Source organism: Natrix helvetica, assembly GCF_964273705.1.
Source record: "Natrix helvetica genome assembly, chromosome: 4".
In the NCBI taxonomy this organism is placed as follows: Eukaryota; Metazoa; Chordata; class Lepidosauria; order Squamata; family Natricidae; genus Natrix; species Natrix helvetica.
The window spans coordinates 59,447,269-59,474,265 of NC_138550.1; the positions used below are offsets into that span (position 1 = coordinate 59,447,269).

Sequence of the window (26,997 nt, forward strand, 5' to 3'; positions counted from 1 at the left end):
ACCAACTAGTTGGTAAGAGAAAAACATTCCAGTCTCTTGGATCAAATTCTCTTCTTTTGTAAATGCCGTTCATTTAAAACTGAGAATATTAGAACTTAGGTAGACTTAAGAGATGCTAGAGATGTATCACCTTGTCTCCAAACTCCTGCTCTCTCTTCTGAGTTTCACTGTGAATTGCAATCTGTTCTTAGAAGCAACAGTTTCCCCCTCTTCAGGGCCCCGAGTCAAATCCAGCTATACTTTTGGTCGGACTTTTCTGGGACTTGATAAGTGCAATGCCTGCATTGGAACATCCATTTGCAAGAAATTCTTTAAAGAAGAAATAAGGTCAGAATCTCCATACCTTATTTGGGGTGGGATGAAGGGAAAATGGGATTTACTTCTTTGGAGGAGGAAAAAACCCCTCAAATATATAGATTTCTCATCATGCAACCTGGCACACATTTATATGCTAGGAACACATATAATTCTATTGAAATTATTAATAAATCACTAAACCATTTAACGATGCAAGCATCCATTTTTGCCCTAGACAGACCTTACATAATATTGTTTCAAACGCTTAGTTACTTTAAAAAAAAAGTTCCTTATAATTTGCATAAGCAAGATTTGACCTTAACAATTGTACCGTAAAATATAAGTAAACTTATCACTATAATATGCCTTAAGTTTTGACTGTTGTTTGCTGTTTGCTTTATATTTCAAACATTTTGGCTAAGGAAATGACATGGGGCAGATTGCTATCATGTCTTTTGAGTCCAATTAATTTCACGCACATAGTTAACTCTTTCAAAATGAAATCAATGTAATTTATTTTATTTATTTGATTATTATCTATGCTTGTTTTTACTAATTTTATGAACTCTGGAAGCAGCTCTAGCTATGTGGCTGTTGTTTGTCTAAATATAGTGAAAATTTTAAAAAAATATTAAGCTTTCAATATCTAGGCAAGAGCTACAGATGCTAAATTAATTTTAGACTCAAATGGTCCCTCAAATAAATAGGTTTTGTTAGCACTTCTAAAATTAACATTAAGCTGGCTTGATGTGGTTCTAAAGACATGACATTTCAAAGGGGCTCTGCTACAAAGAAGGCCTGAAATATTTGGCTAACTGCTGAACTGCTCTGCAATGGTGATACCAAGATAAACTATATCTGATCTGATCATCTTAAGTTCAAGAAGAACACAAAGGATGTGAGAAGATAGCATATTTTCACCAGAGCATATTACCCCCTGGAAGTACACGAGACTACAATTTTAGTGTTGGAATAATCATTTTTGAGACGATTGTGCTTGAGTTTTTCCCAAATCAATGTGTGCTTAGTTTACATTATTTTGAATGAATTAAAATATGAATCAGGCTCAAGTACTTTGATCATACTTGAACTATGCTAAAGGAGTATGGCAATTTAAGCTAAGTTTTCTAATTTGCAGACATTATCAGTGCTCTTGTCATGATTTGTTAAATTTCAGGTTTTCTAAAAGAGAAAAAATATGATAGCAAGCTGAGAGTTCTGAGAGAAATGCTCATTCTTTTCCAATGATTTATATACTTTTAAATGCTTTAAAACAATTGGTAGCATAGCAGACAGAAATTGTTGTGCTAGTAAACTACAGTATAATTTTATCCAATGCTTATTGCTACTGAACCAGATAGATAAGTTGCCCTCTGCTCTCATATTGAAGGTAATATAATATAATCATGACAACCTTGGTAAGTCCTAGTACATATATTTTTTAAAGCTATTTTGTATTTGTATATTTAAATCCCCAGCACAGACATGCGTGATTGGACCTACAGATTGCAAGGGGTCCTATGGATGTCTTGTATACCTCTGCATACTTCAAACTTTTGCAAGTTCTCTGAATGGGCTGAGGGATTGGCGCATCTTTCCCTCCTTCTGCTATTCAATATGAATGTTCAATGTGTGATTGGAGGAAAACTGGGCTCACGTTATGTCTAAAATGCTCTGAGATATGTACAAACACACACACACACACACAAGCCATTTTTAATATTACTTTCAGGTTCTAAATACTTTGTGGCAATTGAGTCAGCCTTCGAGACGAATTAAAGCTTAATTCATAAAGCCTTACAAAAAATGTTATTACTATTTGTCACAACCACGCTTCAGTTTTACTTTATGGTCACAAATCCTAGCAACAATAACTATTATATGGGGGAATCAACTATATTGGGGTACCAAGGATCATCCAGGCAAATAAGCTTCCTTCAAATAAGGATGCACCTCAAAAGTTACCCTGAATTTGTGAAATGATACTAGTTTTGTATGATCAATGCTAATAAATTCAGCAAGACAGTGAAGATGGAAAGGATACTCTAAAAGCATTTTTCCCCTTACTCTCCAGGAATATTGGGGTTAGCTGTTAAATTTCCTAGAAATTCAGCATGGTGGAAAGTGAGTATTTAAAAAAAAAAAGCACCACCATCTGCTTTGCTGCATTGTTCAAAACTACACCAGATCTTTAGCTGATCTTCAATGAGATGTGGTGTATGCTTATCTCATTTCAACTTATGGAAACTGATGCAGTGGTGGGATTCAAATAATTTAGCAACCAGTTCACCCAGGGTCACGTTGGCCATTGTGGAAGCCTTGTCCCACATGTGCAGTGATGCTGGGATGGGCCACACCTCCCATGACAGCCAACCTGACCCTGGGCGAACCGGTTGTTAAATTGTGGCCCTGGGAGAACCGGTTGTTAAATTTCCACCTTTTGACAAAAGGCTGTTTCCGAGGTGCTTGTCTGCACGTTGGTCTCGCAGCTGTTTCAGCCTTCTGGATGGCTCCTTTAAGAGGTGAGGTTTCCAAGGAAGAAGGGGGGGTTACCATAGAGACAAGGAGTTGATGCTCTCGAGAGCTCACATGGAAAGGCGAAGAATTGAGAAATGGAGAGTGGGGGAAATCCCAATTCTTCCCAATTCTTCACCTTCCCGACCATGGAGCTGTGTGCAGGGTGTGTTGGTCAGTCTGCAGGTGAGAGGAGCGAGGAATTAAGTTGGCAGCACAATTCAAAGCTAGCCCAATGTAGGAGAGATTCTGAGGTTAGTTTGATCAGGCAAATTATTACACACACAACCCACTATCAAAGTGGATGCTGGGTGCTGTGCTGCAATGGAGAAACAGACAACAGAGTGGCCAGCACAAGGGAAGGAGGAGGGAGAGGGAGAAGAAAGAAAGAAAGCGGTCTTCTCCTTCCCTCACACTGGCCGCTCCATTGCCCGTTTCTCCATTACAGTACAGTGCCCAGGATCCACTTTGATAGCGGGGGGAGAAGGGGGTAATTTAACAACAGATTTGCCCAAACTGGTGCAAACCGGCTATATCCCACCACTGAAGTCATTTCATTTTTTCTTTTATTGTTCAAATTTTATTGATTTTAAAAGTTTTACAAGGAAAAGGGATTGTAGGGTTATAGAACATTTTGACAGCTACATCGTGCGGGGGGGAGAAGCCCCCCCCAGGTCTCACAACTTTTACAAACAAAAATAGAAAAATATCAACATTTACATAAGTATTAGCAGTTTTGAGTTTAACACAAAATCATCAGTATGTTTCAATCATTTGTTTTGTATCACTTCCATAAAGGTACATTGTAACAACAATTGCAATAATGTTTCAAATCACTTTTGTGATCTGAGTCTTCTAGTTGTCACATCCTCCCCCCGTCCACTGGCAGAGCCTCAGCCCCTCCCTCCTTTGTTTCTTGTGTAACATCCCCCATTTCACCTAAGAGAGCACTGTGTTTTTTAGAGAAAGCCTCTGCTTCCACTACTGTGTTGATTCTAATTCTACTGCCCTCCCAGAAAATCAACATGCCTTCTGGTAACAGCCACCTAAACCAGACCCCATTATTGTATACTTTTTTTTGCTAAGAAGGAATATTTCCTTCTGTTATCTCTTACTTTCTTTGGGATCTGTTTAAGAATGGTTATTTCTTTATCCTTATATTTTAATGGTCCTCCCCTTTGAGCTCCTAGAACCTCATCTCTTGTAGTTTTTCTAAGAAATTTAACATGAACTTCCCTTGGAACATTGTGTGTTGCACAATGCATAGGCTGAATTAACCCTATAGATCAGGTCAATATCCCACCAAAGCTGTTGTTTATCTCTATTAATATATTCTGCTAGTATTGTGGTCATAATCTCCTTAAGATCTTCATTCTTAACTTCTGGCAAGTTTTGGAACCTAAGGAAAAAAGACATCCTTTCAAATTCCATTTTTAACATCTGATTTCCAAATTCTACATTCCCCCTTTGGATTGTCTTCATCTTGTCTCTCATCCCCACCGCACCCTCCTCCAGTACACCTATCCTCTGTTCATTCTGTGTGGTTTGCTGTTTCGTCTCTCTGAGCTGTTCATTTAAGTCCTGCAGTTGTTTTTTGATTTTGTCCTGTCCCTTTAAGATGAATTGAAGCATCTGATGAATAGACAAATCCTTTGCACTCTCTTCAGAGGCTTTAGGTTGTAAAAAAGATCCCAGTTGTGACTGGTGAGCAATGGGGCTGGACGTGGAAGATGTTGAGGCCGATGAGGCCTTAGCAGGTGGTAACTTCTTTGGACCCATCATGAGGCTCAGAGATAGTTATTGTTCTATGCAAAGAAATGGTGTCTGTGGGAGAGCATAGCTGGTAGGGATCACCAGGCAAGCAAGTCCAAAGGAGAATAAATCGTCTGATACAAAACTAGAGCAAATAGGTGGGTCAAAATATTCCAAATCCAGGGGGAAAACGTATCTGAAAAGGCTCCTGGAGATCTCTGGGGTGGAAATTAGTTGAAAGCCATAAAGTTTTCCAAGGGAGGAGTCTCATTCATGAAGACAAAGAAGAAGGAGGAAGTTGGCCATATTGGCTCAGCCAGTACAGGTGGTCAGGAAACAAAAAAATCAAAGTTCCCATAGATAGTTTAGAGAAGAATCAGTTCAGCCATCCTTTCTCTCGCAGTTGTAGTCAAGAAAAAAAATTCCCCCATTATTTAAGGGAAGTGAAAGTAGATTTTAAACTTTCTCTCTCCCCCATAAAAGGGAGAGATTTTCCAAGGGGGGTGGAATTTCCCTCCCCTCCAATCTGAACTCCTCCAGAGGTTGAAACAAAGTCCCCCCCCCAAAAAAAAACTGCAGAACAGTCAAAAGAGTAAAGACAGTAAAAGACCTGGGGAGACCCCTCACCTCACCGCGCTTCAGCTGTTTCATTTGAATTGCTTGTTTCCTTCCAGGCTGTGTTCGGTCCCTACGTTTGGTCCCTACGCTCTCCGGCTCCTGGGGCAAAGCTGGAGACCCCCCCGCGACCGCCGCCATTCCAGGGGGTCCCAGCAAGCCGCCCCTATGGCAGGGCACCCCTCCAAGGCACCCTGTGCTCCCCCTAGACTTCAGGGGAGCCCACCAAAGCAGCAAAAAGGCGGACACGCGAGTCCGTCACCTTCGGCTGCCGGAAGTCCGAATCTGAAGTCATTTCATATAGCTAAACAAATGAGTATATTTCATAAAGATTTTTTATTATAAAAAATAATAAAGTGTATGAGAATTTTTCACAGAGGTAACTGTATGTCTGGTTACTAAGTTCAGTGCTCTGGGTCCTCCAAATATTTTGGACTTCAATTATTATGAGCCCTGAGTAACAACTAGGAACTCTACCAATTGTAGACCACATTTGGAGGGCCATACATATTTTGCCATACTGAAGAAGCAGAAACAGAAAGCATCTTATTAAAAATTTCTATGCCAGAGTTGAACAACTATTTGTGGTTGTTTTTTTGTTATTTTCCAAGGATCCGTTTTCAAAGGATATAGGAAGAAATGGTGGCAGGGTGCTAATATTACTGGAGGAGTCAAAACGTGCTCTCATACTTTTTAAAATCCCATTTAGGAATTAGGGGTTAAACCAAATATTTTACTACTTCTTTGAAAATAGTCATGTAGAATCACAGTTCTGGGGAACGTTAGGGACTGAAAAAAGGAGCAGTAAGTCATGTGATGCTGAAAGGTGTCTACAGGTAATCCTCAACTTATGACCACAATTGAGGCCAAATTTTCTGTTGCTAAGCGAGTTTTTGTTAAGTGAGTTTTGGCCCATTTTATGACCTTTCTTGCCACTGTTAAGTTAACAACTAGAGCAGTTGTTAAGTTAGTAACGTGGTTGTTAAGCAAATTGGTTTTCCCCATTGACTTTGCTTGTCAGAAGATTGCAAAAGGTGATACAGGACCCCGGGACACTGCAACTGTCTTCAAAAATGCCAGTTGCCAAACATCTACATTTTGATCATGTGACCTTGGGGATTCGGCAATGGTCATAAGTGTGAAAAATGGACATAAGTCACTTTTTTCAGTGCTGTTGTAACTTCAAGCGATGACTAAGCAAATGGTTCTAAGTAGAGGACTACCTATACAATAAAGCTAATTGTGCAGTAACTTTGTAACTTTGAATAGTCACTAAATGAACTGTTGAAAGTCAAGGATCTATTTTTTTAAACAATGACAATCAGAAGTGAATCACACCAATGTTACTTGAGTGGTATCAGGGGTGGGTTCCGGCTTCTTTTACTGCCGGTTCACTCAGGGATGTGCTTTGAGCGCACGTGTGCATGCACAGTAGTCAAAAAATTGCTTCTGCGCATGTGCAGAAGCAAAAAACAAGATGGCGCCATAGGCGCCGCCGATAGAACCAGTTCGGCTGCATGGACAGCCGAGTTACTACCTACTTGGCTGAACCGGACCGAACTGGGCCTCTGAGTGGTATGTAATATATTTGCATAATATCCTGGTTTATTTTGTATACAGCATAGTATATCAATTTAACATGTGTATAGTACATCAAGTCATAAACCGTAGGATAACAGTCAAAATAATAACAAAGCATATTAAATCAAAACTTAAAGCTTTTTGGCTTCAAGTGAGATGAAGCTGGCCAGAAAGTCATAGCTCTTTTTAAAAAAATTGTATTGCCTTATGGCTTTCTACATTTACTGAAAATAAAAACTCTGTACAGAAAGTTAAGGATCTCCCCAGAATCTATTCTTTATCAATTATGTGCATAATTACTTGGTTCACATGTAATAAACATATCTCTAAATACTGTGGTTTTACTCTTAAAAAGCATATTTAAAATCTTTTTTTATAAAGAATTTAGGAAAGGGTTGGGGGTAAAAATGCAAATTAATAAGAATGAAACAGAATCGTGGAAAAAACTTGATAGCAAAATGACTCCATGTAGAAATGAGAGATTTGCTTTTTCTCTACTCAAAATATAAAACCTTTCGAATAGAAGTCTACCATGACTTGCATAGCTAGAGACTCGAAAGCTGTAGATGAAAGAAAGTGACAGAATAATGAACTATATGCTAGTCTATTCTTGCTGAGTTTCCACAAAACATTTCAAGGTATCAGTAACTTATACAACATGGTACTGGAATCCAGTTCCTTGCAGGTTAGGTCAGGGTCTCAGAGCATTTTCCATGGGAAAAGATCTATTTGGGCTTAATCTGCTTCGCCATTTATACTGAATACTAAATGATAGGCTGCAACAGGTTTAGCAGATTGAGGTGACTATTTCTGATTTAAAAATATTTGCAGGTAATCTTCCTTACAATCTTTATTGAGTTTATCCTCAAAGGAACTCTATTACACATACTTTTGGGGTTCCTCTGTTATATATGTTGAAATAAGGCCAAGAAGGAGTCAATAAATGAGAGAGCATTCAGTTCATGAGTCAACCAGAGATTTTCAAGCTCAAGTCCACCATAATCTTCATAAGATCACATTGGCTTTTAGTTGATGTTACTTAAAGTCTGAAGAATTCTCAAAAGTTGAAAGATGAAAATAACTTCACATATGCCTGATCTTGAGGGTATATAAAGATTTTTTTTATTGTTAAGATGGTGAATTACTAAAGAAAAAGAAAAATCTAAATTGAATTGTGATAATACAGTGAAAAAGAGAAAGCTAAATATATGAGGATGATTAAATAAATTAAATGTAGTAAGAGCAACAACAGTGATACATAGAATAAATGCAAATATAGGAGTATACAAGATTAATTCAAACATTAAGCTAAAATCTGAATCATATTGGATAACAATGAGGCCTCTTCCTCATGTTTTAGAGCAAAAACTTTTTAAACATAGACAACAGCTGGATCCACTGCTTAAACTCAGGAACATGGCTTTTTCCCCCTGTAATATCAGATTATCCTCTTAGTTGTATCCCAACGCCTGTAACTACATGATCTAGACCAAGACATTTTCAGTATCAGAACTTGAAAATTCTTGCACCACATAAAATAATGTCTGGTTGCAACTACCAAGGTGAGATAGTTTTTTGATCTTGCTGTCATATAATTACACACATTACCAAGAGTAGAATTTATCTCTGAGTAAATATACACAGGAATGTACTATCAAAAAATATTCATTCATAAACATCACTTAAGAATCCAATGCTTTTCAAAAGTCAAAGATTTTGCCGAGATTTTCTTTTCTTTTGGAGCTCGAGGGCAAAAACCCCTGCAATTTTAAATAAATTTAGCATTAAGGTATCAAATGATCAAATCACCTACTCTGAAAATATTCTATTGGAATTGTTTTCTAAGTGAACATTGTAGCCCAAGGCTTGGTTCCTAAATCAGTTTTGAAATACATTGCTTGGAATTATTAAGGCAGTCTTTAAAATCATATGAATCTTTCAATACACTTTAAAAATCAGTCAATTAAGTCAAATGAGTCATAAGTCATATCAATTGTAAAGTAGTTTTTATTGGGCACTCCTGATAATCTGCCAAAGCTCCAGGTTTGAATGTTTACAGGTGAATATTTATAGTAAGAGAAAATTGCAATAGGTTCCCTTGAGTTGTTGGAAGCATTGAAACATTTAGGACATTATTGGGAATGCCTGCCACTTAGTGTGTATGTGTGCGTATGTATGTTGCATGTCTGTGGAAGCTGCTAGAGCACTATTCCATCAATATTATTTGAACATTTTATAGCTTTATAAATATAACAGTTTGCAAGAGAGACACAAAATAGAAAAAGCCCACATTCACAACATTTCCCTAGCCTGAAGGTTTATGGAAAAGGGCCTGAGGCAGAGGTGGTATTCAGCAGGTTCTGACCAGTTCTGTAGAACCAGTAGCAGAACTTTTGAGTAGTTCAGAGAACTGGTAAATACCACCTCTGACTGGTCCCACCCACCCCCATCTATTCTCTGCCTCCCGAGTCTCAGCTGATTGGGAGGGACTGGAGATTTTACAGCATTCTTCCCCTGCCAAATCCACCAAGCCACACCTACCAAGCCATGCCATGCCCACCAAATCATGCCCACCGAACCGGTGATGGAAAATTTTGAATCCCACCACTGGCATGAGGATATACTTTGTAAAATAATTTTGGTCTGCCTGTTGCTTAAATTTGGTTTTACAATGGAGCTTCAGTTTGATTTGCTTTACATGTATGTCTCTGGTTCATATTGATTGGTGATTGATTAGATGCCATGCAGTTGGGGTCATCTCTTAGTGACCACATAGATACAGTAGATCTATATAATACCTGTTTTAAAGGCTGCTTCTTCTTATATCAGCTGCCCTTTATGATTCTTTGGACAGAATTTGATGACATCTTTCTAAATTATGAAATGACTATCTGAATGACATCTTCTGAATTATCAAAGCAGGTTAGATGGCAGATAAGTAGCTGCAGGATGAGGAAAGTTTATTGAAAGAATGTTTACAAATTAATATTCTAGGAAGTAGGCATTTGTTCCAACAGCAACAACTAGCACTGGGAGTTTTATTCACCAACATTAATAGAGCTATAAGTGTTCTCCTCTGTTAAATTATTTCCAATATTCCTTACAAAAGCACTGTCACAAAAAAAAAACAACCCAACAACACCTAACCCTGAAAAAATCATTCACTGATTGAAATATAGAACTATACATTATAAAAACTGTACACTTGCTTTTGATTCTAAGAGATGTTTTCTCCTTCTGGAGTACTTTCCCAGGGGAAGTCAAGTTTAGGGCTTAGAAGAAACTGAAACTAATCTTCCATAACAAAATTTGGGAGTTTCTATTTATGTTTTAGACAAACTTTACAGAAGAGCCATTATTACAGTCTAATAATCTTGAAAGCAAGCTATGATATTCAGCTTTGATGCCAAATAGATGCTACACCACATGTGTTTACATACCTTTTTATATTTCTACAACAGGATGAAAAGAAAGCTAATACTGAAGGTTGATGAAGAAAATCAGCCGTGTTTGTAAATGCAAAAGTTTTGGATGATTATGAAATTTAAATAACTATTAACAAAAAATACATATCTGCAGACTATGTCATTACTGTTAATTGTTTACGTCCACCATTTCCTTTCCTTCCGGGATCAGGTCCAATGGTTTCATTCTGACTTATGGTGTTCTGTCAAAATAATGGAATCTTGGTATTCCCAACCCACTCAAGGATATGACTGAGAAAGTTCAAAATCTCCAAATCAAATATGCAACATAAATAGCAAAGATGGTATTAATGAGTATGCAAAAGAGCAATAACAGTTTTTCTGAGCATAAATATGTCAGATGTACTGAACTACAACTACCTTTAGGGTTATTGTATTCTACAATTTCTACAATTTCTTTTCTCACCAATAAAGTAAAGATTACTGTGGCAAGATTAACATTCTTCCAAAAATGGCCTTTATTTGGCCATTTTATAGATTTCTTTTTGGAAGCCTACCTTAAACTATTCCCATGCTAAACTGGGTAAAGATCAATTAACACTCTTTTATGTTTGTGTTTTGATGACAGGTTTGACAGTTGGCTCTCTTCACATTTAATCCTCCCTCCAAGCTCTCTCTCCCGTTACCCTGGGAACTATTCAGATGACAGCAAAAGTTGGCGACTGGTTGAGATCTCCCGATTAGCCACAAAATATCAACATGACGAGTCTGATGAGAGAATTTGCACTTCCCTTACCCAGACTAAAAGATGCAGCATTGAGAGGGCTCTATGGAAGACAGAGAGATTCCAGAAATGGCTGAAAGCAAAGCGCCTGACCCCTCTCTTGGTCCAGGTCTGTACACAGTCTTCTGTAATACTCAACTGATATGTAACAAACAGTCTTGTATAAAAACTGCTTGTGGGTGAGAATTGCAATATGGATTTTGGATCATCCTTGCTTCTTCCTCCTTCTTCCCTACACATGTGGATACACGCAAACCACATAAGTCACAAGTAGTAAGGTGACAAGCTGCTGAATGGCCCAGTTTCTCTAGCACATGATTACTTTCATAAAGAAAGAAACTACGGAGTATAATAGATTCTGTTGTTATTATTGATGAGTATGCATGCTTTTCATCTTGTATTAATACGTGATTACCATAGGCTGCTTTGCATCATTCCTGAAGACTTAGTAGAAGTTACTGTAAAGCAAGCAGCAGAAAAAGTACTTTTGACTCCAATTGTCTTAGTGATCAGTAAAAAAGACACAATAGTAAAAAAACTAAGTTGGATAATTAAACAAGCAAACAAATCCCAAACCCTTCTGAAGGTTCACTTTGTCTCTCTAGCCATAAATGCACACCAAGAAACTTCATAATAGAATACAATAAAGTATTTGATCTATGGCTTTTCACTGTGGATGAGATCACATTGTTGCTACACAAACTTACTCCACAGTGAGTTTAAATATAACTTGATGCTCTGTCATTTGGCAGAGTTCACTTTGATATGATCAAGTCAAAAGAAGATCCCTTCCTCCTCTTCTTAATCCTGAATGTTCCAGTCTGTGTATTTGTCTGTTTTATACCAGTCAGGTTACCCATTGGCCTCCTCCTTTCATATGAGATACATCTTGATCTATTTGACTATATAAAGTCCTTGTTTTTCTTTCAAAATGCCAGAACTTCTGTAATTTGCATCCTTTCTCTAAAGGAACATTCGCTTCTATGGTATATCATGCTCCAGTCGGGGTCCTTTCTTTGTGCAAAATTTTTGTACACAAATAATCATCTTAATACCAACCTTGTGGAGTAAGCTAGGAAATAGGAGCATCTCTTTAATCTTAGAGAGTCCAAAATACTGGTTTCTGCCTCCCAAATGTTGATAAATGATGTGAATGATCAATGCCTTTTTGTCGTTCACACTATTTGGATTCTAGACTGATTTGGATAACACCTTTCCTTGATGTGCTTAAATTCTATCTGTTTGTTTTACTGTCTGGCTTATTTAAACAAGATTAGCCAAAGAAATAAAATAGATAAACATATTTTATTATAAAATTCAGTGGGAGAATATTAATATCTTCTGTCATTGACAGGAATAACAATACGACATATCAGTCTTTTAAGATTCACAGGCAGTTTGACCCCTATGTTTGTAGAAATGTTTTAGGATTATTCTATGAAGGCTAGCATTTCAACATGTTCTATATGAAATGTAATTGACACAGAAATTAACAGAAATGAGCTTAGCAGAAATATGAACCAAAGGACCTCATTTTGGAAAGCCTACAACAAAAGTGGGTGATGAACTCAGTTTCAGTTCAGCAGTCGCTGTGTTCATTTAGTCATGTAGACAAACCATCAGACAATGTCTTTTTGTTTTCTGGTAAGTTTCATGTTAGCAGTTTGTGCTAACTATCTCTTCACCTCCTTCTGTCCCTCTTTAGTTTGGAAGTGAAGAAATTAGCACCCAATCCTCTTAGAAAATGAAATATTTTGGGAAATATTAAGAAGGCAGAATATTGTATTTCTCTGGATGAGAAAAGGAGAAACAGGTTTTTAAAGACAAAGAGCAGCTCCCTCCCCCCAGCTGATACTTTGTGCCTATTAAGACTGGGCCAGCCTATCTACAAAACAAAAGACCTCAGCTCCAGGGTGATGGGATTAAGACATGACCCTCCAGGACATAATAGGATTATCTAGCTCACTACATGGCACAACCAAGTCCCTTCATTACATCACCCAGCAAGGTTCAACCAAACTCAATTCAGATGAACATGATTCCACATGGGAGTCTGCAACCAATAGGATACATGCCCTTGCCACAGGAACAGGAAGCTCAAGGTCAAAGCCCAAGAGAGTGTATAAATAATACTCATTCTCCACTCCATGTGTTCAGCTGCACTGGGACCATGTGCTTAATGGTTCTGCTCCATTAAACCATCCTTCCAAGCAGCTTCCATGTTTCCAGTGTCTTTCTCCCCACTTGGAACTGAACCCAGATGGACATTTCTTCAGACAGAAGAAACCCTCTTTCTGCAGACTGGCTTCTGTCACACAAAGTTCTCTCAGAATCCAAAGGTTTTCATATTCAATAATGTCCCCTCCATTGGATTACTTCAATTATTTGCTGTCAAGTTGTGGTCAAATCTTAGTGACCACATAGATAGCTTTTCATCGCGATGTTCTGCCCTAACCTGATCCTTTCACTCTTCAAATGGTACACCCACCATCACTGCAACTGAGTCCATCCACCCAGCATTAGAACTTTCTCCAGAGAGCTAGGATAGATTTCAATGATTTATTGGATTTTTTTTTCTTGGCTGTCCATCTTCACCAACTCCAAAATTAAAATGTGTCAATACTTGTCCTGTTGGAGCACTTCTTAGAAGCTAAATTCTTATACAGGCGCAAGAGCAAGACCCATAGTCCTCCTTTCCAAGCTTAATTAGAAGAAAATCAGATAGAATCTTTTTTCTTTATATGCCCCATTGTTTGATTTGTCAGTAGGTAAAGGGATATATTGAGATAGAAGTGCTATAATATCACTAAAGCTTTATTTTCTTCTTTGCTATTATTATTGTACAGAATTTGCATATTTCAATTAAAATTTTAATACCAGAAAATGAAAGTGTCACATTAAAATTACAGTTAATTTCTGGCCAATGAAATGTAAATTTTTCCAAAATGTTTTATTTGTTATTCAGTTCTTATGATTGAGAACAAGGACAATGTTTATTTCACACTTTTTCATTGTCAGAGTGGTTTACAGTATTGCCCTTCAAATATGCTTTGTGGATATCTATTCAAATATAAAGTCCACTAAGTGCAATTGAATTTTCTCCTAGGAATAGAATAGAATAACAGATTTGGAAGGAATCTTGGAGATCTTTTAGTTCAACCCCCTGCAGGAAACCCTACGCTACTTCAGACAAATGGTTATCCAACATCTTCTTAAAAACTTCCAGTTTTGGAGCATTTACAACATTTGGAGGCAAATTGTTCCACAGATTAATTGTTTTTTTTTTAAAAAAAACAGAAGTTTTTATTAGTTTTACAAAAAGTTTCAGGAAAGGGGATAATGGATAAAGTTACAAATTTTGACAGCTACATTATGCAGGAAATGGCACTCCCCCCAATTCTCATAACTTTCACTTATTGATACATTAAGTAATTACTACTTAGTAATATTTTGACAGCATATTTTTACCTTATATCTTCAAGTAATTTCAATCTATTTTCTATCAAACAGAAAAAATTCCCTCTATTAGCAATTGCATTATTTTTCTAATTCACTTTTGTGATCTAAGTTTTCTCAGTGTTGCCTCTTCTTCCCCCACCAGCAAGGCCCCCGGCACCTCCCGTGTCTTGTGTATCCCGTGTGGTATCATCAGTTTTGTCTAGGAGCACTTTGTTTTTTTCCATGAAGGCCTCGGCCTCCATAGTTGTATTAATTCTAATTCTAGTGTCCTCCCAGAATATCAGCATACCTTCTGGCAGAAGACACTGAAACCAAACCCCTTTCTGGTATAGTTTCTTCACTAAAAGCGAATATTTTTTTCTTTTATCTCTGACTTTCTTTGGGATTTGTTTCAGGATGACTATCTCTCTATCCTTGTATTTTAACACTTGCCCCCTTTGTGCACTCAGAATCTCATCTCTTGTCGTCTTTCTAAGAAATTTAATGTGAACTTCCCTTGGAACATTGTGTGTTCTAGCGTAAGCTGAATTGACTCTATAGACCAGGTCAATATCCCATCCCAACTGTTGTCTGTCTTTTTTAATATATTCAGCCAATAGTTTTGTCATAATTTCCCTCAAATCTTCATCATCAGCCTCAATTACATTTTGAAATCTAAGGAAAAAAGACATCCTTTCAAACTCCATTTTTATCTGATTCTTGGTTTCCTCTCTGGACCACCCTCACCTCCCCCCTCATCTCGGCCGTCCCCTCCTCCAAAACTTCCAGTCTTTGCGTATTTTGAGCCGTTCGGTTTTGATTTTCTCTGAGCTGTTCGTTCATTTCTTTCAGTTGGTTCTTCAATTCCTCCTGCCTCTTTAAGATCTTTTGGAGCATCTGTTGGGTTAGGTCCTCCTCCGGGGCCTTGGGCTGTAACAGAGATGTTAATGTCTGTTGCCCGCTGGGGCTGGACATTGAGGATGTTGGAGCAGAACGAGCAAAGCCTGGTTTCCCAGGTGGTGGTCTTTTCGGTGCCATTTTGATAAAGAGAGCTCAGAGATGTCTGTGTCAATACAGTGAGAAGGCGACTGTAAAAGTGGATAGCCAAGAGAGATCACGAGGCAGGCAGTCCAGGCAAATAAAGACCTTTTCTATAGTTCAAATCCAGACAATAAAATCCATTGTTCCAAGTCCAGAATATAGTATATCAAGAAATACCTCTGAGTGTCACGGAGACAAAGACAAAATGCCAGCAGTTTCCATGGGTGGAGTCAAATTTCAGAGTGCATAAAGACAGCGGAAGTGTGCCATCTTGCCTTGCCAGCACCGGGATCAGAAGGCAACAAACCAAAAGTTTTCAAAGTTTTCAAAAAAGTCAGATCATCACTTCATTTTCACAATTGCAGCAGAGTATTCATCTGCTGCTTGCTAAGAGTGTGATTTCATTCCAGAGCTCTCCCCCCCTCCTCTTCCGGGGGGAGAGAGCAGTTCAAAGCCGCTTTTCCAAGGGGGGGGAGTCCCCCTCCCTCCAATCACAATTCCCAAGAACAGATTGAACGCTTTAAAAAGCTGGCAGTCCTTTTTTTAACAGTCAGAAAAGGGAACGGGGAGAGTTTCCACCTCACCACATCGCAGCTGCAGCCTTCCAATTGTCAAATTCGCCCAGCTGTCTCGACGCGAAAGCGCGCAGGAGCATAGGAGCTCCTCGCACCTCCCCTTTAGCCTCCTGGTGCCTAGGGCAATGCAGGGAGCCCCCCCCCCGCGGCCACTGCCGACGCAGAGGACCCCCAGCTAGCCGCCCCCTCAGCAGGGGCCCCTACAAGGCTCCCTGTGCCCCCCCGATCAGGGGGGAGCCCACCAAGAGCGTGCAGGGCGAGCGGAACACGCCCGTCGCTCTCCACAACCAGAACCGGAAGCCTCCACAGATTAATAGTTCTAACTGTCAGGAAATTTCTCCTTAGTTCTGAATTGCTTCTCTCCTTGATTAGTTTCCACCCATTGCTTCTTGTCTTACCCTCAGGTGCTTTGGAGAATAGCTTGACTCCAACTTCTTTGTGGCAGCCTCTGAAATATCAGAACACTGCTATCATGTTTCTCCTAATCCTTCTTTCTATTAAACTAGACATACCCAGTTCCTGTAACCGTTCTTTATATGTTTTAGCCTCCAGTCCCCTAATCATCTTTGTTGCTCTTCTCTGCACTCTCTCCAGAGTCTCCACATCTTTTCTACATCGTGGTGATCAAAACTGAATGCAGTATTCCAAGTGTAGCCTCACCAAGGCATTATAAAGTGGCATTAACACTTCATGTGATCTTGATTCTATCCCTCTGTTGATGCAGCCTAGAACTGTGTTGGCTTTTTTGGCAGCTGCAGCACACTGCTGGCTCATATTTAAGTGATTGTCCACTAGGACTCCAAGATCCCTCTCACAGTCAGCACTATTGAGCAAGGTACCACATATACTGTACCTGTGCATTTTGTTTTTCTTGCCTAAATGTAGAACCTTACTTTTTTCACCATTGAATTTCATTTTGTTAGATAGAGTGCAATGTTCAAGTCTGTCAAGATCCTTCTGTATCTTAAGCCTATCTTCCAGAGTGTTGGCTATTTGTGCTAGCTTGGTGTCATCTGCAAATTTGATGAGTTCCCCATCTATCCCCTTGTACAAATCATTGATGATGATGTTGAAGAGTACTGGGCCTAACCAGAGCCCTGGGGTACCCCACTGCATCCCTCCCTCCATGTAGATGGTCAGCCAGTTACGAATCCACCTGGTGGTGATGCTGTCTAACCCACATTTTTTCTATTTTATCAAGTAGTAGGTTATGGTCTACTTTGTCAAAGGTACTTTGTTTGTTCTGCCAAACTCTATCCAGAGTCCGAGTAGTGAATAAGACCATATCTCAGGGCTTTTGAGCATTGCAGAAACTTTCCAATACTCAGTAAGAAATAAACCTGAATCCCTATGAAGCAGCTGATCATGTTAAGACTGGGCAACCCTGCTTCAGATTCAGGACACAATAAAATGTAATATCTTAGGCAGATTGAGTCCTACTGTCTTATAGATATCTTCAAAAGTCCAACAATGGAGATGTGGAATCCCTAACCACTGCTTATAATTGTGGTGATTGAAGGTATGTGTATTTAAACCAATAGCAGTTTCTACATTTTATGCTCCATATTAGAAATTACTAGGGCTTGAACTGATAGTCCTGGGATTGTAGATAGCTTCCAATGAAATGTCTGGGAAGATTTTGTTTCCCTGGATCTGGAATGACAGTTTCTACTCAAGCCGCCCATTGTCTATGTAGATAGGAAAGTATTTAAGAGTCCATAAGTCTCTTTATTTCTGTATTTGTTGATTGCCTCTTTGCCTTGGTTCTTGGCTTGTTTCAGGACCCACTTCCTAATTTTTATCCTGTAGGTTTTTATCTAGGTATTATCTACAATGGGTAAGTTTGAAATTAATTTAGTGTAGATTTAATTTTTTGATGCAATGAGAAGAATAATGGAGAAAGATGTGGTCGATACACAAATCGAGCCTATAGATGTTTCATTGCCTAAAGAAGATTAAAAGACAATTATTATACCAAGCAATGATTTGGATATTATTTTTTTACTGGATTTATAAAAGAAATATGTTAAAGTCTTGAAGGACTTCATAACAAGTGAAATGAAAAGGTTTGGATTACTGCATGTACAAAAGAGGCCTGATAAAGATTTGAAAGATTTTGGGGTTACTAAAAAGATGATCAGAAAACAGATCCTGGGGCTTCGTTTGAAGGAGTTAAAAATTAAGATCATTAAAACTTCAGAGAAAGAATACAGTGTTGGCTTATTCAATCAAAGTTAAAATAGAAAATTAGATGTTTTAACATTGGATTTTTGTTGATAAAAGAAAAAATGACAGGACTTTTTGATTTTGTTCTTTAGTTAAGCGATGAATTATGGGGTGAAGGAAGTACATGCTGTATTAAGAAATTGTGATATTAAAATTGTTTTTACTTGTTGGGATGAAGGGGGAAGTTACTTTTTATATTCTTTTTTATATTTCTATATTTTTTGTAGTTTGTATTAATTTTCTACTTGTAACTCTTAATAAAATTATTGAAAAAAAGCACTGTTGCCTTTGCTTTACCTAATAATCATTCATCTTTACCAACAACTTAAGCAACAGTGAAGAGTGGCATTTTTGAGCACAAACTCCCACTTCTGCATCAAATCAGTTGAACTTTTCCAATAACTGCTTCTTCTCTTATGTGGTTTTGGAAATATAGGTGACTTAACTCAAATTATTGGGCTGGAGTAATTGTTTTATCTAGAGCAGAGAATTATGGCATTGTTTTAATGTACTTGAATGAAAATGACAAGACTATGAAATAAAGTTGTTCACTTCATGTGGATGGTCCTACCTGATCCAACTACCACTTCAGCAGCTGCCACAATAATTATTTTGTGTGTCACAGTGGAAATCTTTACTGAAAATTACAAATGGTCCAAGCTGAAAACCGTGCCTGCTAACCTTGCCTGCTCAAGAGATTTGTGCTTATATGCATCTCTTGACAAAACTGTCACTAGCAGAAAAATGTTACTCCCCAACCATGCCATCCAAGCTGCTTTCATTTCAGTTTGCAGTAGCTGACACTTCCCCTTGCACTATTTTTTAAATTGTCTGTATTTGACATTAGCAAATATTGTCATACAGAGCAAAAGGTTTAATGCTAATAACAAACAAGAGGTGCTAAGTATACCATATTCAGTATTGTAAGAACAATTAGTCTCATTCAGGATTCAATGAACCTGTTTTAGAGATGTGTATGTAACCTCTGCCTATGTGGTCTCATGGAGCCGTGTTGAAATAAAAAGCTGCAAAGATTTTATTTGTTATAACAGTATAAAAACAATTTAGTATGCATGGGGTCAAGTATAGAAAGATGGTCTAATTTAATCCTAAGCAGGTAAACCAGATTTCTTCTTCAGTCAAGGAAGGTTATGCTGATCTTGTTTTGACTTTATACTTAACCAATTCAAATGCCTGTCCATTTTTTCCAAGATACTGATTACAGAACTTCAATTATCACTTCATAGCAACTCAGTTGTAGGCGGGCGACAGAATAGCAACAGCAACTGGGAAGTAAAATGTGCAGTTTAGAATCAGAGTTTGACAGTTAATATGGCAAATAAAAATAATCAGAAATATAGAAATTGCCTCTTCATTCCTTTATACAGTAATTTAGCTAACACGATATATCAGCGCAGTTTATCATATTCATTGTGGTAGCAGTCCATAATTGTTATGGATTCACCTTCCTAGCAACAATTTTTTTCCATTTAAGTTTCTCTGGCTGATGACTGCCCTTCTGTGGCTGAACTAAACATTTCATGAGGGCGCTTCTGCCAATCTGAAAATGTAATCAATTATTACTTGTTTCTAATATCAAACTATATACAAACTATGCAGGCAAAACTTCCTTTCTGGTGCTCTGTGTCAGTCTTGGCTGACATAGGCAAGTCTATCATGGCATAGGCAAGTCTATCAACTTCAGAAGTGGTTTACTGTTGCCTTGTATCTCTCCCTTACTGAAGAGAATCATTAACTGGTAAATGGCCTGATATGTTCTACTGTAGATTTGACAGGATATCACTGTCATCTACCATTACCTGCCCCACCTCAAATAGACCAACAATAGCCAAAACCCTACATCTATCTTTCTGGCCGATTACCTTTGGCGATCTTAGAAAACGATGTGTGAGGTCTATTTAATAGACAAACATTCAGAAAAGCACCAGGGCCAGACAGAGTAACTCCTTTCTATTTGAAACCCTGAGTGAACAACTGGCTTCCCTCTTTACCTGCATCTTTAATAAATCCTTAGAGATGTGTTATCTCCTTCTTGCTTCAAATTCTCTATTATCATCCCGGTTCCCAAGAAACCCTTCATCAAGTAACTAAATGATTTCAGATTAGTTGATCTGACATCTGTAGCTATGAAAACCTTTGAGAGGTTAGTGCTGGCCCACATGAAAATCATCATGGATCCTGTTTTACCCCTCGCAGTTTGCCTACCAAGCAAATAGATCAGCAGATGATGCTGTCAGCATGGCACTGCACTACACCTTGCAACTTCTTGAATCTTCAGGGATCTATGCCAAGGTCCTTTTTGTAGACTTTTGTAAAGTTTTGGGATTGGGTTGCTATCTGGCTTGCTATCATTTGGAGGAATTTCTTCCTAGTAAATGCTATACCTGTTTCTCATACTGATGCTTGTTTATTATAGACAAGTTAGTAGTATGATTGCTCTTTTTATTATAATCAATAGCAAAACACAAGCACTATTCTAGAAGTATATTTTCAGTGATTCATAGGCAACCCATTTAACTATGCTAGTGGGATTGAAAATTGTCATTAAGCAAAGAAGTCACGTCAAAAAATCACTTGACCACACCATTTATTGATGGCAGTTTTAGCAGTCCTGGTTGCTGTCTTTAAATGAGTACCTCACATGACCACAACTTCTGACTTCCTGTTGGCTTCCCAATTATCTTGGCCTGTGGGAAGCTGACAAAGGAGGTTGCAAATCACCATCACCTGGCCACAGGGTTGCTGCAATGGTCATAAAAATGAGGTCAAATCATAATTACCATTTGTTTAGCACCATCATAAATTTGAATGGTCATCGAGTGAGTGGTTGTTAAAAGAGGACAATCTATCTTGAATTATTCAAATACTCATTTTGAGAATCTATTCCAGAATATTCAAAAGGGAAATTAATAATAGGCAGTTTTATTTTATCTAAGTTCTTGTGATAAAAGCAGAGAAAAGACTATGCTTCTCAACTTTTTTGTTTAAATAGGGCCTTCGTACACCAATGCTTCGCTGTCCATCACAAAGATTGTTGGATCGAATAGTGCGGCGATATGCTGAAGTTCCAGATGCTGGTAGTGTCTACATGGACCATTTTACAGACCGGGATAAACTGCGTCTCCTCTACATGTTGTCTATTAACACGCATCCCATTATTTTACAGGTATAATGTCATCTGATTTCATGTATTATAACTCATCTTTTGAGTTATGAGAAAAGTTATGAATTGATTTGACAGTCCTTGTACAGGTTCCAGAATATTTTTTTTCTAGGGCATGAAATTCTATTCTGTTTGTGGTACTTTAGTTAAAAATGGCTACTCATTCGCATGATTAAACCCCATCCACTTTGACTCTTGTAAAGTTTAGACCTCCCCAGGTTTGAGTGCTTAAGATACCAGATTTACAATTTTTAATATAGATCAAGTATGGCCAATTACTAGAGGCAATCAGAGCTGTAGTTCAGCAACTTTAGGGCCACACAGTGAGCCACACATGTGATAAATCTTGTCTCTGCTCTGAGAGTTAAACAGACACAAACATTGTTTTTAATCTAATGGATGGATTTGTGCTTAAAGCTACTCTAGCTAATGTACAAGTCATATTCAACAGCAGGATTCTCAACCTTTTCTTCACCAAAGACACCCTTTAAATACTTGTCGTGGCCATGGACCCCCAAGACTTCATTAAAGATTTAAATCATAACATTTCTTCAAGCTCCCTGGGACAACATTGTGGTCCCCCAGGAGTCTGCGGATCACAGATGGACAACCACTGTTCTACTGTATTCATATTCTACAACAGGGGTCCCCAAACCCCAATCTGCAGTTTAGTACTGGGCTGGAACCCATTGGGAACTGGGGCCCATTGGGAACTGTGCAAGTGTGCAAGCATGCAAAGCTCCTTTTGCGCAAACAGTGGCACAGACGAGAAACCATTCCCTCTCCCCTCTGCTGCCAGTCTACAGAGCCAGAAAGGTTGGGGACCACTGTTCTACAACCATGCATGATTTCATAGCTCTTCCCTAGAAATGGAAATTATTACATTGTCTGAGACCAGACAAGCTATTATCAAAGGGTCAAGGAGTCTCAATTGAAGTAAAAATGTAAGGTTTAAACCTTGGGGCTGTTATTAACAGAGGGTTGGACTGTTTGAATCTGCAATAGCTGATCTTCATTATTAGGTCTTAATATCCCCACCCATGGCCAGAAAGCTACTAGTTCTTGAATTGTAGATGTGCTGAGAGGTATTCTAACAAAGAATTATAATTTAGAATAATTTAATTGAAATTTAGTAGTACACTGTAGTTTGTATGGAATCTAAATATTGACACTGACTTGTAATAATTATTTGATTAATGATTTAACATTAATGGTTTTAACATATCTAAATATGTTAATATTTTTAGCAATAATTTTTTTCAAACCCATATTTCTTTGGTAATTAATGTACTGCATAATTTTATTTACTTAATAAATAAGTGAATAAATAATATTTTATTCACAAATTTAACTGGCTTTTTAAAAAAATTTGCAATGTCTTTTAGTTTGCTTGATTTTCTCACAAGCATGTAACCACTTAGAAATGACTTAGACAACATATAGAAAAGACGGAATCTGAAAAAAAAATAACTACTCAATTGCAGCAGCGCTTTTCTCTTTCAGCACTGGAAAATAGTGATCATTTGGAGTTTTACCACTCAGCCATGGTAGCCCTAATAAAATTATACCAAGGAATAACCAGTATATTCCTTGATTTCACTAGAGTTAGTCATCTTTAAATAGAAGGGCAATGGAGTGGAAGTGCATGATATCAGGAGGCCATTAGCATGGGAAAAGCTAGTGAAATAATTCCATGTCATCATAGATACACTTCATATTTCCTTTTTTTTTTGCCAGATTTTCCCTGGAGCAGAAGGCTGGCCCTTTCCAAAATATTTGGGATCCTGTGGCCGACTAATAGTAACAGCCAGTACTAGACCTCTGAAGGAATTTTATGGCTCCTCTTCTGACGTGACAGCAGATTTAGCTCTTCAGCTCCTTACTATTATTGATTTCATGATGAATAATGACCTGAACTATTTCTTCTATTTTACTCATGTTGATGCTGACACCTTTGGTGTTTTCAACAATGGGCAGCTCTTTATCCAGGATGCCAGCATGCTAGGAGTCATTGACAAACAAGAAGGTATTCAGATGCAAATTTGAATGATATGTCAAAACAAGTTAGGAGGCACTATGGAGAGGGATGAAAATGACTAACAGAGATATGCAAGAACTGTTATGTTAGCAAAGGAGGTGTAAACATTTTAAAACCTTGGGAAACAAGATAATACTCAGAAATGAAGCAGGCAGACACCTCTCTGATTCATTGAAGTATAAGAAGTGGTAGCATGGCGAGGGGCGTGTATACGGCAATCAGACGTTTTTATAGCCAATCTTGACAAAGGTAGTTCTAATTTTCCTTTAGAATCAGTCTCCTGATCTGGTCTATCTAGTAGAGCTGACAGGTGAGCTGAAAATACATTCAATTCACTTTTCCTTCAGCTTAACTCATATAATGATAGGCCAATTGACTAACTACATGGGCAGAAAACAGTGTCAAAATGAGCATGTGACAGATTATAAATATTTCTGATGAAGCCAGACTGAAGAACTGATTGCCAAACTAGATGGAATTGTATATTATCTTTAATAAAGTTTTCTTTCAATGATGCTTCAAAAATTAACGATAAAAGACAAATAATTAAATTTGCCATTTGTGAAATAAATATATGAATGAGAAAACTGAAGTAATATCAAAGTCAACACGACATATGTTTTTTGCCAAATAGCTTAAAAACTTTTGAGTGCTTTTAGATTTTTGTATTGCTTTATTTATTTGTTGCTGGCTTTTATTTTAATGTCATATTGTACTGCATTACTTTTTTACTCTTTGTTTCTGATTTATTTCAATTTTATTCAACACACTTTTATTACCACGTTACTGTTATTTTTATATTTTAAATTTCTCTGTGCTTTATCCACAGAAAATTGATTATTGACTTATTGACTTATGTTTTAAGCAGATTTTTTTCATTCTTTTTAATAGGCAGAGACTTGATGAATAGACAACAGAAATACAAGGATATATTTAGCTGCTTAGCTGTGGATTGTGAGCCTGTGCTCCCTTCCTGTAGTTCCATCAAGGGAAGCCAGAACCTCATCATGATATGCCAGAAACTTTTGCCCAATCTCTTAAAACAAAAATTCCAATCACCTCTGCAGGAGAAGATTAACAGCGCTTTAACTATCTGTGCAGACAACCTTCTTTCTGACCAAGAGATTATCACAGCAACTCAACTGCTAGTAGACATTTTGAAACCTCTGCAGATTTGCGATTCCCGTTTTGTTTACCGATATCCAGACTGCAAATATAGCACAAAACTCTAATTGAATAATTTCTTGGAATCTTTGGGCTATAAACTACATGCTTCTTCTGCTGTGGAACCAGCAAATTCTTCGGAACATTGGCATTAGGATTTGTATGGGTGCTTGGCAACTGGCTCACATTTACAACAGTGGTAATGCCCCAGGGTCACTTGCAGCCTTCTCGGTCAGCTTCCAACAAGCAATGGGAAAGCTGTCAGGGAAGATTGTAAGTTATGGTCATGTAATGTCTCACTTAACAATCACACACATCACTGAACAATGAATTTTCCACTTCCAATTGTGGTGGTAATCCAAGAGCGACCTTGAATTTGAAATAATATATTAGAAATAGTTCTTTTTCAAAAGGGGTGAAAAGCAATAAGAGGAATTTTAGGTTATTTATCTAGATGTCCTTGAGTTCTTCCTTTATTAAACATTTCCAGGGTTCTTCTTACTCTTTTCTTTATTTTTAAAATATTAGATAATGGATACACTATTTATCTGTTAAGATATGAAATCTACAATGTAACCCCAAGTTCTGATAAGAAATATTTTATTTCAATCACAAAATGTATTGAAATGAAATTTCTGAGTCCTGTTTTTCTGGAAGATAGGAAAGAGACAGTGCGCAAATGGAAACTTAAGTATGGAGGAGAGAAAGAGAGAGAGAATGTTATCATGGTCCCAGATGAGAGTTACAAATAAAACATATTAAAAATAAAATAAAAACAGGATAAGAATGTTGTAATTGGTGGTGGATTCATCTGTGGATCAATGAATATGTCTAATTTTAAAAGGAGTATAACAAAATCTGTCTGTATTCAAGAAAACTAAGTCATACTAATTGGATAACAATTACAGAAAAAAGCTCAGGATTTCCTCGATGTTTTATCAGGTAAGGAATTGCAAAATGGGTCCTAGGATACTTACAGGGGGTACAACACTGTATAACAAGACACGAGATATAATTTCAATATCCCCCTTGTCTGCAGAGGCACAACTGTAGCTCATAGGGCACTTCCTTATATCAGTCCTACAAGAATGCTTTGGGAAAAGCATTGACACATGCTAAAATTAGTACTGTTTGGAAGTCAAAGACAGTTACATAATGTAAACATCTTGCTAATTTCAAAAAGGGAGCTTGACCTCTCAGAAAAGTCTTCTTACATAGAGCAGACTGCTCCTGTTGCAAATCTTTAGTAACTTGAGTATACTTGAAGGAAGCTGATGTCAGAGCAGAGTGGGGAAAATGGAGCTCCATCGTACCCATCCAATTTCACCTATCCAGAGGCCTCCAAGGGCCAAAGTTAACGCCAGAGGGGTTGACAACGATAGAAGGGAAGCCCTGTAGATCACAAGGAGAAGTGCAATCTCCCGTTAGATCCGGGGAAAGCCCTTTAAACCAGCAGGAGAGAAGATGGCCATCAAGGTTGAGCTGAAGCTGTGACAGCTTGGAAAGAGAAAGGAAGGGAAAAATCAAACAGCAGCGTGGCTATGCTGGGTGAGATTTTTCTAAGTTTCTGCTGTGGAATTTATCCCAATTTAAATGCTAATGAGTTTGGAAAAGTGGGATTCAAAAGAAAAGGGAGGAGCAGGATTTACCACTCCTCAAAAGTAGCAGCAACTAAGTTTCAGAGCCATTGACCGATCCTGAAAAGAATGGAGAAATGATTATAAATGTTAAATTAAAGGATAGTCTGGACTAGTTACTTTCAAATAATTTTAGCTGTTTGACGATTACTAGAATATATCTTTTAGTACTTTTTGAGTATTGTTTGTTTGTTTGTTTGGATTTATATTTGATTTGAAATCATCAAGAAAACAACTTTTAACAGAGCTGCCAAAGAAAAGTAAAGAACAAGGGTGCCATCTACTGATGAGAAGACACTGTAAAAAGTGAAAGTGGTGTTATCTTTGTTGAGATTACAGAGGCCCTTGGGAACTGTTAGTTACAAAGTGTTCTTTACAGCTGGATGCTAATAACTGTGGGATGTTTAGAGACAGGCTTTGAGAACACTAACTACCTTGAGCTGTGGAATACTGAAAAAAGAAGGAGTAATGAATATTGTGAATATGAAAGCAGTCTTTTCATCTTGGTATGGCTTTGAAGTGAAAGTCTATTGATTTGGATATATAGTGGGACTTAGGACCCTGGTGAACTTCAAATATTAACTGTCAAAGCAAAAGGAAAATAGTGATTGTCGCTGAGTATAAAGTACAAAGAAGAAACGAAGATTATATTTGCAGCTGTTTTCACTGGATATATAAACACAGGCTGTGAAAACATTAACTCTTGTACGAGGAGACTTACAATAT

The 26,997-nt window shown here is 37.8% G+C and overlaps 1 protein-coding gene across 1 annotated transcript; it reads left to right on the top strand.

Annotated features, from left to right (window-relative positions):
• On the top strand, positions 1–26,378 carry DIPK2B (divergent protein kinase domain 2B). Its single transcript, XM_081952221.1, has 5 exons — positions 1–327; positions 10,813–11,077; positions 21,262–21,435; positions 23,170–23,458; positions 24,362–26,378. Exons 1-5 carry the CDS (start codon positions 113–115, stop codon positions 24,700–24,702), a joined length of 1,284 nt encoding a protein of 427 aa, XP_081808347.1. The 5' UTR covers positions 1–112; the 3' UTR covers positions 24,703–26,378.
• Positions 26,379–26,997: the final 619 nt, after the last annotated feature.